General features: G+C 42.7%; 1 protein-coding gene across 1 annotated transcript in view; it reads right to left on the bottom strand.

Annotated features, from left to right (window-relative positions):
• Positions 1 to 16869, bottom strand: part of EFHC2 (EF-hand domain containing 2) — a 1536365-nt gene that overhangs the window by 1036763 nt on the left and 482733 nt on the right. Inside the window, exon 6 of the mRNA XM_044072376.1 lies at positions 7129 to 7236. Coding sequence (XP_043928311.1) covers positions 7129 to 7236 — 108 coding nt within the window. The remainder of the gene's footprint in view (positions 1 to 7128; positions 7237 to 16869) is intronic.

The following is a 16869-nucleotide window of genomic DNA, read 5'->3' as shown; positions in this document are numbered from 1 at the left end:
TACAACAAGTTCAAGCTGCCAAACAGTGTATGCAGGTAACACAAAAGCTGGAATTAGACATTTAACAAAAAAGCTGTTATACATAAAAGGTAGGAATAATAACATCTTAATACAATGATGCTTTCTGTAATGTTTTTAAATGTCTGTGGTCTCACAGATAAATACAAAAAAGAAAGAGTAGTGAACTATATTAAATAATGTAGAGTGCAAATACCTATGCTAAATGAGACATACTTGGAAAAAACTGAGCATGTGAATTTGGTAAAGAAAGGTTTTCAGGATGGTTACTCAATGGAATACCTGGGACAAAGGAAAAGAGGGCTACAGATATTAATTGCAAGAGGAGATCCAATAATGATAGAAGAAGATAACAAAGATAATAATGTTAGATTTATAGTACTAAGGGGCTACTGGCAAGGGAGGAAGATTACACTGGCATGTATTTATATTCCACCTAAAACTACTATAATGGATCTTAAGAAAATTCTGGGAGAAGTAACCAGCTTTCAGCAAGGAATATTATTTACAGATGGGGACTGGAATTTGATTTGCAGATGTGAAGATGCATCTGTGGGGTCAGAAGGTAAATTATAACAAAGGAGGGTAGAGTTTTGGAGAATTTATGAAGATATTTGGCATGGAAGATGTGAATTCAGTACTAGGAGTTCAGAGTGAATTTACATATTATTCCCCAAGATACAAAAACTGGGCTAGGCTAGACAGAATTTACACTTCACAGGAACATGTACAATTAATTGAAGATCTTGATATCTACCCGATAACTATTTCAGATCCTGCAACAATAATAACCAACATAAAAACACAGGGTAATGAAATAAAAATGAGACACTGGTGCTTTCCCATCTATCTGTTAAAAAGAGAAGACTTTAAGGAATGGGTAGTGGAAAATATTCAGGAGCTATCAGAGAAGATAGAAATTTCTCCTGTATATATAGCTAAGGAGTGGGATAAAACTAAAGTGGAGTTTAAAAATAGGGTGGGAAAAAAAGAAAGGGAGATAAGGTTAAGAATAACAAGAATCATTTACAATGACTGACAAATGTTCAAGTACTGCAGAACAGGGTGAATATTACAAAACAAGAAGAGGAGCAACTGCAGAATGCTAAACAGAAAGTAAGGGATTACCTCAATAACATGCATGAATTTAGAAAGATTGCTGTTAAGCAACTGTTTTTTGATAACAGCTCTAGAGCACAAAAACTTTTAGAATGATTCAGGCAACAGAAAGTAGAAAGGGCCATCACCAAGCTTAGGGAGGCTATAACAAGGAAGGTAACAAAAGATCCTGTAGAGGTATTAGAAATATTTTGGAAATTCTATGAAAGTCTGTATAAAGCAGAGAAATATGGAAATATAGAAAAGGTACAAATGGAAATGTTTATGGAAGAATTAAATATGCCAAGGTTAGAGGTAGATGAGGCTCAATTACTAACAGTTAAAAGGAGATGAGATAAAGATGGTGATGTATAACCAATCTACAAGAAAGTCCCCAGGAATAGAAGGTATTCCTGTGGCAGTTTGGAAGTTAGGAGGGAAAAAACTGATAAAGATCTGGAAGATTTTGTTTAATAGTATTTTAAGAGGAGGAGAAGTACCAACATCCTGGAAGAAAGTGGTAGTAGCTGTAATATCTAAAGAGGGTAAAGAGCCATCAGATCCAGCTTCATACAGGCCCATTTCAGTATTAAAAAATTATTATGAATTATGTCTATAATGGCCACAAGAATGACAAAAGTGATGCCAAAATTGATATATGTGGATCAATGTGGTTTTGTAGAGGGGAGGTGGACATTTAACAACATAAATAAAACACTGATGATCCAAAGGGAACCAGAATGTAAGAAAATACCACTGTTGATGGGTCGTGATGCAGAGGAAGCATTTGACAGGGTAACCTGGGCCTTTATGAGCAGGGCAATGGTAGCATTTGCATTCCCTGATAAAATTATAAGGTTGATTAGGATGATATATGAGGCATCAGAGGCAAAAATTGAAGTGGTTGGGATCCTCTCTGATCATTTCTGTTTGAGCATAGGAACTAGGCAATGGTGCCCTCTTTCCCCTTTGTTATATGCATTATATTTAAAATCACTGGCAAAGAAAATAAGGGACTCAGAAATTCAAGGATATAATTAGTATAGTAGTCAAGAAAAGCTGCCTCCATTTGCAGATGATATTTTTTATACCTGTCAAAACCATAAAAGGACATTACAGTACTGTGGAACATTTTGAGAAAGTTTCAAATGTGTTCAGGATACAAAATCAATGAAGCTAAAACAAAGGCAATAGTTATAAATTATGTACCCACACACAAATTGGTTCAATAATATCCATATTAGTGGGAACATGATAAAATGAAGAAATTAGGAGTATGGATTAAAACTTATTCTGGTGTGACACATAAGGATATGTGGGAAGAGACTAAACAAAAGATAATACAAATCTGAGAAATAGGAAGCCCTGTTATATGGATATGGATAGTAAGATACAAGCAGTTAAAATGTTTTAGTCCCTTTAGTCTTATACACAGGTCAGACATACTTCTATCAACCAGAGGAGAAGTTGTGGATAGCAATTAATAAACAGATGAAGGATTTTATTTAGTAGGGGAGGGCAGCAAGAGTCAAGTGGGATAAGATGATTCTTCAATAGAACAAGACAGATTGGGATTACCTGATTTGAAGGGGTACTTCAGAGCTACAAGGTTAAGGCTCTTATACATAGCACAAGCAGAAACCTATAATTTTAAGTGGAACAGGATGATAATGAAGCAGGGGGAAGCTCAAGAAATAAGGCGAGACTGGAATTTTGGATGCAGATCTTTTAGGACAGTACCAATACTCAAACAGAATATTATATTCATAAAGTAGCAGAAAGTATTCTAAGAACTAAGCCAACACAGGAAAGAAGGAAGGAGATTCTGCCAATACGGATGACTGCAATTAGGGATACAGACTATAGGCAAGAGGGGGCTGAGATATATTGGAGAAAACTGTCAATGGAACCAAGATATTGTAAGCAAATAACTAGACACAGAAAGGCAATAGAATGGGAAGACACCAAGATTTCATTTGGACTGTAGGTTAGAGAGTGCCTTCCCTATCAAGGACTGATATCAAAGTGTAGACAAAGAGAAAGAAGGAGGGGGTCCTAAACAAAAGACCAGTGCTGGTAGAGTTTTAGCAGAATCTAGAACAGAAGCTGCTGTTAAAAAAGGAATAATTAGTAGAGCATATAAAATATTGCATGATGACTATATGAATCAATCAGAGAAGGTTAGAAAGGACTAGAAAGAGAGACTGGATAAGCAATTCACAAAGGTCAAATGGGGGATTAGATGTATGTCTCCCAAATATGCAACAAAATCTAGAAGATTTAAGATCTTTGCTTGGAAATATTTACACAGATATTTTTATACCCCAAGTGGGCTCCAGATATTTTTTCTTCAGATAGACAGCAAATGTTGGAGGTGTGATGGGGAAGAAAAAAAGTAATTGGGAACATATTTTCTTGGAGTGTAATGAGTTGTCAGACTTTAAAGTTTCCCTGCATACTACTCTGCCAGAGATACTGGGTGAGGAAATTGGTGTAACTAGGGAAATGATTCTTCTGAGCTACAATACAGAATCGGAACTGTCTAGACACAGTAAGGCCTTGCTGAGTCTAATTGTGGTGGTTGCCAAAAAAGCAATTACTTGAAAATAGAAATCAAAGTATAAACCAACTGTACTAGAAGTAGTGAATATAGTAACAGAGATAAAACAACTGGAATTGGGATCTTTTAAAAAAGGCCAGGAGCAAATTACATAAGAAGGAATGGGAATTGTGGGAACAACATATACAGGGGAGGAATGAGGTTTAAAACAAGGCAGGACTTGAATGAGCTATATAATGTTTGACTAACAAAGATTATAAGTGATGTATAATGTTTGCAACTAGGATTATTTCAATATGCTTTGTGATATAAAATGCTTGCAGCTTGGATTATGTCAATATGATTTGTTTTCATTTATATAAATTTATGCTTGCCTATGTCATAAATGATAATTTAATAAAGATACTTCTTGTTTACAAAATCTATATTAAAAAAAGAATATTTCACATACCAAAAAAGCAGCATCCTTATTAGGGGATTTAAAAGAAGCCCCCCTTCACTGAGATCAGTTCCTGGGGAAGGAGACTCCACTGGGGAGTCAAGGTGCCTACTCTTGCTTCACCTCTTCCTGGGTAGACTGGGGAAAACGTTCTCAGAACTCTTTGTGCAAAAATACATCTCAGATCTCCACATAACAGGCTTATGAAGACCTCTTTTCTGTAGGGAACATCACAGATAAATAGCTGAAATGCCCAGATCCAACAGTGTTTTGGGGCAGAACCCACTGTCCTGGTGTCTGATCCAGCATAAAACTCAAAAGCAGACTCCTCAGCATCGATAAGTTGACAGAAACAGCTGGACCCAAAACACACAACACCAAACATATATGTGTTGACACCACTATAGCCATATTGGACCCTTAGATCAGTGCCATGCATTCTGAAACCAGAACCTTTCCCATTAGTTTTGGCACCAAAGGCTTGAATGCCAATCCACTTGATTCAAGCAATGGCCTTAGTAAAACAGGAGTCAAGACCTGGTACCAAGTGGTTAACATTGAGCCCCTTAAACTTAGTGATCCCCAGTATCAACACCAAGGCTGGCACCGAAGTAACCACCAACATCAATGGCATCTGTGTCAATGAAATATTATCATCCAGTGTCAAAGGAACAGTCACAGGAATGACAGTGAGTTCTATCACTGCCAGTACTGAAACAGGGGTCAGAGGAGGAGGAAATGAAGAAAGTGCAATGAAGAGTAAGCCTTGTACCACCTTGCATATGGGGGGATAGGTGATAACATATTGAAGCTGGGCATTCCCAAAGGCTGATATCATGTGCTCCCAGTCTAGTGGTGTAAGGCTACTATGGGATCTGTAAAGACCCGAGGGATGGGGCTGAAGCAGGCCTGGAAGAAAGAAACTTGGACAATTCCTTATCAGAAGAGAAGCTATCTGTCCTTCTGGGTGTAGAGTCAGTTGCACCCGATACTTCTTGCTGTGGAAGAGATGAAAGTCTTGCAGGAGGAGAAGCCAACAATGTCCCTGGTTGAGGGGATCAAAAATAGTACCTAGACTGAAAATTTCTTCTTTAATATGGAAAAATATGACTTGTTATTCTTGCATTTCTCTCTCCTTTCCTTAGTCTGCATCCCTTTGCAGAGTTTCTATCTTTGACATCAGGAGTCAGCATGCCTACAGTTGTCAACTCAGGGTGTAAGTGTCTCTTCAAGACTACTTTGTTTTTGCTATCTATAAGGGCATGAGTACTGAAGTTCTTACATATAGCACAGCCACTGTCTAAGTGGCTAACTGTTGTGCACATGCTTCTTAAATTTTGAAAATCATGGCTTGGACTTTTTATCCATTTCCAGGCCTAAGTGCAGGAACACCAATTAACCAGAAGTTATCTATCAAAACAGCAACCAGAAACAGTATAGAAAATAGCAGAGGAAGAAAAAACTCGGCTTCAAAATAAGTTAATAGGTAGCAAATAAGCAATTACTCTTACCTGGGAAAAAAATGCAAATATTTCTCATTGTGCCCAGGTTCATGGAAAGAGATGTCAAATCAACAATGGCGGCAATGAGATCTGTAGTATCTCCTTGCACCAGGGATTTATGGGATACAGGAGGACCTTGAGCTTGTGAGAGGTTTTGTTCCCAATGAAAAGGACAGCAAGGCCACTAGTTCAACTGTTTCAGTTTCTAAACAGGAACAGAGTAAATCTTAAACTAAACTTTATCAAAATATGGCATAAGAAAAAATGATCATGCAGAAATTAAAAAGAAAACACTACAGACTCAAATTAGTTTGCAATAACATAGCCATTGAATGGCTGACAGATTTTAACTAACAGGCTATCTATGTGTGAAGTGTAGATGAGCAGCTAATGGTTTTGAAGAGTTGCAAAAAAGGTCCTATTTAAAATCTGAGACTTGATATTGTGAGTCCCAAAACTCAAAAAAAAAATGTAAGTGTGATCAGGCACAACTAACAGTGGACTGCAAAATTCATTGTTACATATTTAACATATTTTGCAGGAGACAAGCATCCTCTGCACCTCCATACCCTGACTATTTATATTTACTAATTCTGAGATCACTGAACCTCAACGAAAAGGAAAAACAATTTTGGACTTTCTATATATATTTCTTATAATCTCACCTAACTTTTTGCAGTTCCGAGGACTGAGTATACTATCCACAAACTTAAAACAGAAACCCAAGGAAAAAAACATAGATAATACAACATAATGCTACATGTTCAGATGTAAGACAGCTGATGTCAAAGATGCACAGACATGAGATGTACATTTTCTCATGCTACAAGGATATGAATACTGCTAGAAAGAACAAAGCCACAGTCTGACAGACCAAGGTGAGTGGAAAGTCCAAGTGATGTTTTGCTGTAACAGTCTACCTCAAAGAAGGATTTAGTCCCTTCTGCAAAATGTATCATTTTAGCATAAAATTCTTTACAAAGATCTTTTAGATTATCAATGTTCATACCACATAGGAAAACAGCATTAAATTTATATTTTAAATGATATTTTAAAATTATTAAGTAGGACAGCACATTGACGCAGCAGGTATCATTGTTGCTTTACAGCAAGAAGTTCACATGTTCAGTTCTCATCTGGGATGCCTTTTTGCAGAGTCTGCAAGTCCTCCATGTGTTTGCAGTGGTTTTCTATGGGTGCTCCAGTTCCCTCCCACATTCCAAATATATGCAATAGATGGATCGGACACCTTAAACTGGCCACTGGTGTGTGCACATGCATGTGTGTGGTACTGAAGAACAAATGCAGCAGGGCTAGCCACCCAGCTGTGTAAACATAAACTCTAGATGACTGTCACTGTTAAAGTGACACCCGAACCTCATGTGAAAAAAATGGGAAAAAACAGGTTATGGATGGATTGATGGATTTTTATATTATTAAGTCACATTACTGAAACAAACAACTACTATAGCTAAGACAAATAGAGCATTAACTCTGTGAAGAAACGTTACCTTTAGACTATCCAAAATGTAACGACCTCCTTGTCCTGATGGCCCAAAAACATTTAGAACAGTACGACTAGTTATCTCTCCAGGTTGGCGTGTCTGTAATGGAACATGCTGTAGAAAAGAAGGCAAATATTGTAAACACGAATACCAAATAATCTATGGTCTTTTGTGTTCCCAAAATCACATTACTGAATAAAACAAATAAGTGAATGATTTGTTTATACCTATGATAAAGAAAAAAGAAGCATAAATACTTAGTTTATTTGACTCTTATAAATGCAAATTACTGTTTTTTTTTTTTTTTTTGGTCAGTTTAACTGTGGGTGCCAAAAATAGTAAGTAGATACATAAAGCTATAGTAGGTAATAGTGACATTTAAAAGAACTGTTCTGTTAGCCTCAAAAATTAAGACCTTCCCCCGGATTCATGAAGCTCGGTGCAAGGCCGGTGTAAGGCGTGCGCCGGCAGTGCAGTGTATAACCGGCGTAGCAGCGCCACATGCATAGTAATGAGTGCGCGCCGCAACCACAACCACGTGCAGAGGGCACGTGCGCGAGCCCAAGTAGGATGCGCCCGTAGGCATGGCCAAGCCGGCAGGCGAGGAGCAACCTAAAGTGCTGACTGTCACAGGCCGCCTGCAATAGTAACCGCACCAGCCGGTGTCCATGGATAATGAAACGTACGCAGAGTATGCAACATAGTACCCGTCTACACAAAACGGAGAACCAAACATTAACCCACGAAGTCCAAATTGTACCCGTCCAAGGAACAAAGGATACGCGTAATACCATGTCCATCACACAATGCACTGTCAGTGGGCATACCCAGTGAAGGTGTACCGCAGCATGTCAGCGCGCCGCACCTACACACGAGTAGCCCCATGGGCATGGTCACCAGCAGTTCCACAGTGGTAGTGAGAGTACATAGCTGGGCAGCCGTGTCTATATAACAACCAGAAAGAAACCAGATACCCTAAACACAGACAAACATGTGCATAGCAACATGTACTACACCCAGCAACGTACCCGTCGCATACACATAGGATGGCATATGCCGAAGCAGAATATCCAGAAGCAGAACCCATGCATGCAAATGTAATACACAACAGCCCCGTCATAGCACGTAACCCGCACCCATGTACGACCATCCACCCAATCCAGCTAGCAGCCTTGAGCAGCTGCACAACTACACACAGTGGGTATACCTCAAATGTAGTATGAAGTATTGTCCTAGGCAGTGCCATGCATGCAGATATGTACCCCACATGTCAACATCCCACCTCAGGTACTGATATCCAAATGGCCGCATGTGAATGTGTCGGCAGAATGCGTACATCCCGCATGTGGTACGGACCTGTCGAAACCCCATAGGCGTTCACACGCCACGGTGTCCATAACTGTACACATCTGGACAAAGCAGTATGTGCAGCCACTGTACCAATGATTAGCTATGCAGACATGTCAAACACAACACATAGGGAGGAACATCCGCCCACCAAGCAGGACACCCCAACAGGGTGCCACATGCACAGAAGGTGAAGGTGGGACATCACACGTAGATAATAGTGGTGCGGAATGGCCAAACACCCACGACCAATGCAAAGGATTGAATAACATGTATATGCCGGATGAATGGGTATGTCATATCATGGGAATAGCCTAAGCTATCCAACATAATAGCCATGCGTACCAGATACAAACTGCCAGTAACACGCAGTAGTAATGCAGGAAGGCATACACGACTGTGGGAATATCACAGGACATATGGCACGTGCCAAGTGTCGACGCATGACACAAATGTCCAGGATGGGGCCCCCTGCAAAGAGGAACACGTGCCAACCCTACCCCCCACTGACGTATCGGCAGTGGAAACACAACCCAAACACACACCAACACCACCGTCCATCCCACGATAGCAACGGAGGCCAGTCAAAGACCACCATGATGTGTGCACAAACAGGGACACGTGTAACCGTCGCTCTGACAACCCCCCACAGGCCAACGAATAATAGTATGGACATACGCATGTAATGCTGCGAAGGATGTGTGGTAGTCCTCAGTATCACAGAGGTAGGTACACAGATACACTGTAATCAACCGTAACATATGTGCACTGTACACAGCATACCTGCAGGTAATACATAGTTCAATCATGTGCCACAGAAATATCCACGTACGAATGAGGACAGGGGATAGACAAGTGTGAATGGGACAAACTATGAACATAGGTTCATAGGTTCATAGGTTCATAGTAGGCTATCTGCCCAAGGGCATTTATAAGCCTAGCCCATAGTTATGTGGCCTTCGCCACCCCTTTAGTTTGAAGAAAACTATGCCTATTATATTGCTGTACCTCTGTCAAGCAGTGACACTGAAGTAATCCCTGGGGTATATCTGCGATCTCCCATCCATTGGTCAAGATTCCTCTTGAACAAGGCCAGCGAGGTGCTCTTTCTCACATGTACCGGGATGTTGTTCCACAGCATAGTGAGTCTCTGGGTGATGAATCTGTCCCTCCAGCACGTTCTATTAATGACCGTGTCAAGGTTTAAGTCACCCGTCCTTGTGGTTCTGATAGATCTAGATTCTTTAGGTGAAGCATATTCATCAAATCTGGGTTTGACATGGCCTTGTATGTCAGGCACAGGTCACCTCTGAGCAAGCGGTATGCGACTGAATAGAGCTGGAGTTCTTTCAGTCGGGCAGCATAAGACATATTCTTGAGACCCTGTATCCTTTTGGTGATGAACTTTTGGGGCCTTTCCAGCTGCTGCAGGTGTCGGGTCAGATACATTCCGAATGGGGCATTGTACTCAATCATAGGTCTAATGAGTGATGAGTACAGGGGGATGATGACCTCCCTTGATCTAGATGTGAATCCCTTCATGATCAGGTGGGCAATGTAGAAGGTCTACCTAACTACTTTAGCAACGTGAGTGTCAAACGAACGGTTACTGTCAACCTGGGTCCCCAGATCCCTGGTAACTTCTTCTGTGCTCAATGGATTGCCACCTATATGGTAGCTAGGGGTAACCTTGTTTTTCCCGAAGGGTATGACTATGCATTTCTTGGCGTTTAGCTTTAGGCCATGTTTCTGGTACCAGTTATCCGTTTCTGTGAGGCCCTTCTGAAGGATATCTGTGTCAGATGTGTTTTCGACTATGGCACCCAGTTCGCAGTCATCTGCAAACTTTGTCAGCCATAACCCTCCTGTGTTTGCTTGTACTTCGGAAAAGTAGATGCCGAACAAGAGTGGACCCAGGACTGAGCCCTGTGGGACACCACTTGTGACCGGCTTTGAGTCTGACATGGCGCCAGCAACTCTGACCATGTGGGTTCTGTCACTTAGCCAGTTTGCAACCCATCTTGTGATGTATGGGTTTACATTCAAGCTGATGAGTTATTCAATGATACCTGAGGGGGTATTGTGTCAAGGCTTTTTCCAGGTCGAGGTAGGCTGTATGGACTGCCTTACCTCATCAATGGCCTTGGTGACTGTTTTGAAAAAGTCAACCAAGTTTAAAAGGCATGATCTGCCTTTGACAAAGCCAAACTGGGTTGGATCCAAAGTCTGCAAGTTCCCTATGTCTTTATCTATGAGTTCCATTATGATCCTCTCCATGGCTTTGCAGATAAGGCTTGTCAAGCTAATGGGACGGTAATTTCCAGGGTCAGTGGAGGCACCGCCCTTGTGAAGTGGGACCACAGTCGCCTTGCGCCACTACTTGGGTACGTATCCTGAGGTGAGGCTAAGATTAAACAGCTGTCCTAACTGCGGGTTTAATTCCTCATTGAGTTCGTGGAGTACACAGCCGGGGACACCATCTGGTCCCATGGATGCTGTGTTTACTGCCTTGGAGAGAGCAGTTCTCACCTGGGCGTTAGAGATGTTTGGGGGGCTACAATCCTGTGGTATAGATATCTCTCCTTTTGGGGGGGGGGAGTTTGCACTGAACCTGTCAGCCAGTATGTTGGCAATGTGTGTAGGTTCAGTAATCTTCACATCATTTTGAACTAATTCTGAGCATATCTGGGAGTTTCCTCCTAGGTGTCTAACATAGCTAAAGAAAGCCTTATGATTGTCTTTTGAGTCCTTGGTGATTTATCTCTCGAATTTGCCTTGGATGATTTTATGAGAGCTCTTAGTTCTTCACTTATAATGAGCAAGGGTGTCTTACCTTTCAAGGATTTTGCTCTATCTTGTAGTAGCTTCCTCCTTTTGTTGTAGAGCTTGTTTATGGCTGGGGTCCACCAGACCGGACGCTTGCCTTTGGTACAAAGAGTCTCAGTTTTGTTTGGGATTGCCTGATCCATGCAGTCCTGTAGGTGCTGGTAGAAGGCATATGTAAGTGATTCAGCGGTTTGAGTAATGTTTACCACCGGCTCAGGGGCCTTAAAGGAGACCACACTAGTGTTTAGAAGTGTGAAGTCGGCTTTTGAGAAAGGCATATGTATGGTAACCGGCACCACCCACAGCATTGTATGCCAATAGCAGAAGCTATTGTATGTTGTCCAAACACACGTGTCAGTACACACGGAATATCATAGCAATAACCCACGCCTGGATGTGGGTAATGCTAGATATACCCACGGTAGACGTGGTGCGGTCCCGAGGCCGATGCCCGAGGGACCACACAAAGGCAACCGTGGGTAAATACAGCAGTACCCACACCCAGACGCGGGTCATTGCTAGTATGCCATATCATCTAGGGAAAGAAACCATATATTCCCAGACATAATGGCACAGCATAATGCCTGTCCGCCACCCATCCGCAGACATACGGCACCCGCGGCGGTGCGGACGTACTGCGCGAGATGTCCGTTGCCAATGTCGACACTGTCTCGCTATGTGAAACAAAGTCAACATAGCGATTCAATACAAAACAGCGACGGAGAGCCCGATGTCCCCGTTGCTGTGCTGTTCAACCTGTTCCGCCATGTTAAATGTGTGTAGCAGAGCGGGACTGCCCCAAAGTAAGCAACAGACATGTCCGTGGCTCAGTGAAAGCTGTCACGCAATGTTAAACCCATGTAACATAGCGAGACAGGTTATAAATACTGAGGTATAGTAATGGAAATAGGTCCGGTCGACCAGACCGTGTGGAATTACTATAACACGATCTACAACGGGCACGCCGGCCAATCAGCGCACACGGTTAGGAATAATGGGGGGGGATATGGTATCATAGACACGGACAAACCTTGCCCATGTGACTCGTCTGACATTCGTACACAGTCAGGGCAGTTCCGTACACTAGGCGGACAAGACTAAACCCAAAGCACCACAGGAACACCCTGACAATCGAAGGCCTGTATGCGTAGGGGCTATAAGCCCCTGTGATCTGAATATCCCTGCGGTCATGACATATGCATCCTGGGCCATGAGCGGTAGGGAATAAGGAATGTGTAACATGTAGTACCGCACTTTTCCCAGCAGGAGAATGGATGCCTGTGACGTACGTGAGTGCGGGGTGGGTGGGGTGGGGAGGATATGTAAATTTAGCTAAGTACCATGGGTATGCATATAAATGAGACAGAACAGCTAACGTGTAGTGGTCACAGCAACCAGCAAACGTGAATGCAGTCCCGTTTGAATTACGACTATAGAACATATAAATGTGAACGTGTACGTAATGCGTCCATGCCACAAAGACAGTTACATGTGTAAAGGTGAAAGTGTGTTCCGCACACGTCCGTCAACCGGAACAGAGATATGTTACCGGAACAGTCACAACTAATACAGACCACGTAACCACACAGACCCAGTAAACATATGTAACCAGAATATGGATATGCATGTGCGCCTGCGCGTAACCCACAATTAGGAAATGCAAGTGCGCGTGTGTGTGTGTGATCCGCTCACAGCAGGGAAAGTTAATGCTGTGTCCTCCACGTCAGTTATACATGTCTCAAAACTGTCAGCCTCTGAAAGTATGGAATCGGACAATGCCATGTAAAGTACCGGTAGAAATAGTGAGAAACACATGCTATGTGATAAGACAAACATAGAATGTGGATAGAATAACGTGTGTGTTAGTAGTATGGATTGACGACGGTTATGCATCTGTAACCCGACCCACTTCTCAGAAGGTGCCACCGTACGAATTGTGTTTAGTTGGCTCACACTTGTTGACCGGGCTAGGCTAGCTGGATATATGTCCAGTGTCAGCAGAGGCCTGTGGAGAAATGCTCCACACACAATAATAGCACAACATACCAAAGTACTCATATATGTAACCAAAAAAGAACAACAATAGAAAGTGTCCTGAAAGGACTGGTTACATACAGATCCCAGACGACAGAGAAATATATGGCCAGTGGAAGCACGTCACAATTACGGGATCAAGTCCCTATAGAAGCAAGAAGGTCTCACATGACACGCCAGTGAATTGCCAGATAGACACAGGTCAATGTAACACACAGCAAGATTAAGGGCCAACCAGCCGTACACCATGCCAGAACCTTTACAGTGGAAAGGTATGGTATGGTAATAGATGTGTGTACACAGGTAATCCACAGACAGTAACAAAGCAAGGTATGAAACAAGGGGTTCACATGTATATATCTACACACAGCAGTCCGACGACCCGTATATATGACACATGGACATAGATATGTCACTCGAAAACAAGATGTAAACAACTACAGTTTATTTCATATCATATTTATATAGTTATATACAGTCATATTTATATTTAACATTGTGACTCTTATTTACATTCATATTTATACAAAATATGCATTTAATTGTACTTATTTATTCAATGATTTGGAATCTTAATACAACAATTATACACATTAATATACATAATATCATTATCAACACACTACATTCTAAGGTTTACTCACAACAATTATCAATTATGTTTCAATATACTGACTGTATTGACCAATATTGTATTTATATTAACACATTGTTGTTGTATTAATGTTTCCATTAAGTAATGTATGCAACACTGATTTTTATATGTCACTTTATCTTTAAGACTTGGAGCACTGGCTACTTAACTATGAGCAAGTTTATTGATTAATTGTCTTTAAACTGACTCTGAAGGAAGTATATAAGAGATGACTATCTAATGTATTTCGTACTCTGATGATGCCCCATGTTAGTGGGTGAACGCGCTCAGTATCTTTGGACTGTGGAGTGTATCGTTTTTGTCATCGTCTGTTTTGGTCTGGTTTATGTTCATTAATGTCTTTTATGAAGATGACCAGGACTCAAGGTTTGCTGTATTTCCGCTTACTGGCACATGGATATAGATATGCCAAGTAATACATAATATGGGTAGTCAAACAGACATCCGCGAATGGGGAACATACAGCATCAGTCAAAACCACTGGCCAGATGGTGACAGTCCAACAAGTTCTACACTTTACATATGCACACTGGTGTCCATTGTAGGACTCCAAAAATTGCTCCGTTCGCAATATCAACCAGCTGAGATCGACGCAAAAGAAGTGACAGCCGTGACTATGGCACAGCTAGACATATGCACCACCAGCGTGTTTAAGGTTGATGACACGTGTCCATGAAATGCAGGACATATGAACAGAAATCCCCCAGATTGTTGAATCCATAGAAGTGCATCCACATCCTAGCCCCGCACACATGAAGGATGTGTAATGTGTACTATCGAGGGTTGCAGCCATGGGATCCTGGGTATGCAGAAATGGGGCTCGGTGTTGTTTGGCAGATAATCCGTTGGCCCGCCCCGTGGGAGGGATGTGGGTATAGCACATGCCTTACTCCCCACTAATGATGCAAAGCATCCACCGGATAATGCTGAAAGCAGGTGTGAAATGTGTACAGCCCTAGCCTTATGGCGTACGGGTACAGTGTCAGTACAGCAAGGATAGCGGTCTGCCACGATATCCAGCAGATGTCTCTAGGGCATGCCAGAATACGGATGTTGCATGGACAATGAGTGGATATGCATCGTACCACAGTTCTATGTGTCAGCCATGCAAATATGCGATACATGGGACAGACAGCTGTCCATGCAAGAGCAGCGCTATGGGCATAACATAAGTATGTATATATACATCGAGAGAGATACAGACGGACACATGTGGCAAGGCCGGGAGTGTAACGTACACAGCACCACCCCACCACACCACAGCAGGGCGCACGTGGAGAACACGCTACGGAGGTCGCCAACCACAGCAGGCACACAGGCAGTCCACGAGCTGCGTCTCACCATCCATAAACACAGAGATGTCGGCAGGATATAAGTGTTCTGCGGAACCTCTAAAGCCATAACCTATGAACCCATGCGGCTGGGAGCATAGACACACACACACAGCTGGCAGGCATGGGGATTGACCTTACCCCCACCTACCCAACTGCACGACAGTATGACACAGGTATGGAACGCGCTACGTGGACCACTGAACACAGCACCGTCAGAGGCATACGTCTAGGTGGGTGACAACATCCGTAAAGGAATAGATGCCGATAGCCAAGGTATGTGTTGCGAAGCGTCTAAAAGAACTACTCTCTCCAGGGGCAGCTGTAAACACACACACACACACACACACACACACACACACACACACACACACACACACACACACACCTCACACACACACGGGGAAGGGCCGGGAGTTGAACCTACGCCTACCTACATGAACACACTACAGCATGATGCATTTACAAAATGCGCTACCGAGATTTCTGAGCACAGCGCTGTCAGAGGCATACTTCTAGGTGGGTGACATCATCCGTAAAGGAATAGCTGACAATAGCCAAGGTATGTGTTGCGGCGCCTAGCATGACCATCTGCAGAGGCAGCTGGAAACACACACACACACACACACACACACACACACACACACACACACACACACACACACACACACACACACACACACACACACACACACACACGGGGAAAGGCCGGGAGTTGAACCTACGCCTACCTACATGAACACACTACAGCATGATGCATTTACAGAACGCGCTACCGAGATTACTGAGCACAGCGCTGTCAGAGGCATTCTTCTAGGTGGGTGACATAATCCGTAAAGGAATAGCTGACAATAGCCAAGGTATGTGTTGCGAAGTGTCTAAAAGCATGACCATCTGCAGAGGCAGCTGGAAACACACACACACACACACACACACACATACACACACGGGGAAGGGCCGGGAGTTGAACCTACGCCTACCTACATGAACACACTACAGCATGATGCATTTACAGAAAGCGCTACCGAGATTACTGAGCACAGCGCTGTTAGAGGCATACTTCTAGGCGGGTGACATCATCCGTAAAGGAATAGCTGACAATAGCCAAGGTATGTGTTGCGAAGCATCTAAAAGCATGACCATCTGCAGAGGCAGCTGGAAACACACACACACACACACACACACACACACACACACACACACACACACACACACACACACACACACACACACATACCTCACACACACATGGAGAAGGGCCGGGAGTTGAACCTACGCCTACCTACATGAACACACTACAGCATGATGCATTTACAGAATGCGCTACTGAGATTACTGAGCACAGCGCTATCAGAGGCATACTTCTAGGTGGGTGACATCATCCGTAAAGGAATAGATGCCAATAACCAAGGTATGTGTTGCGAAGCGACTAAAAGAACTACTCTCTCCAAGGGCAGCTGGAAACACACACACACACACACCTCACACACACATGGGGAAGGGCCGGGAGTTGAACCTATGCCTACCTACATGAACACACTACAGCATGATGCA

This window comes from Protopterus annectens, chromosome 5.part0, assembly GCF_019279795.1.
Source record: "Protopterus annectens isolate FY-2018-M chromosome 5.part0, PAN1.0, whole genome shotgun sequence".
Classification (NCBI taxonomy): domain Eukaryota; kingdom Metazoa; phylum Chordata; order Ceratodontiformes; family Protopteridae; genus Protopterus; species Protopterus annectens.
Note: the sequence above shows the minus strand (reverse complement) of the source record. Positions and strands in the feature narration are given on the sequence as shown.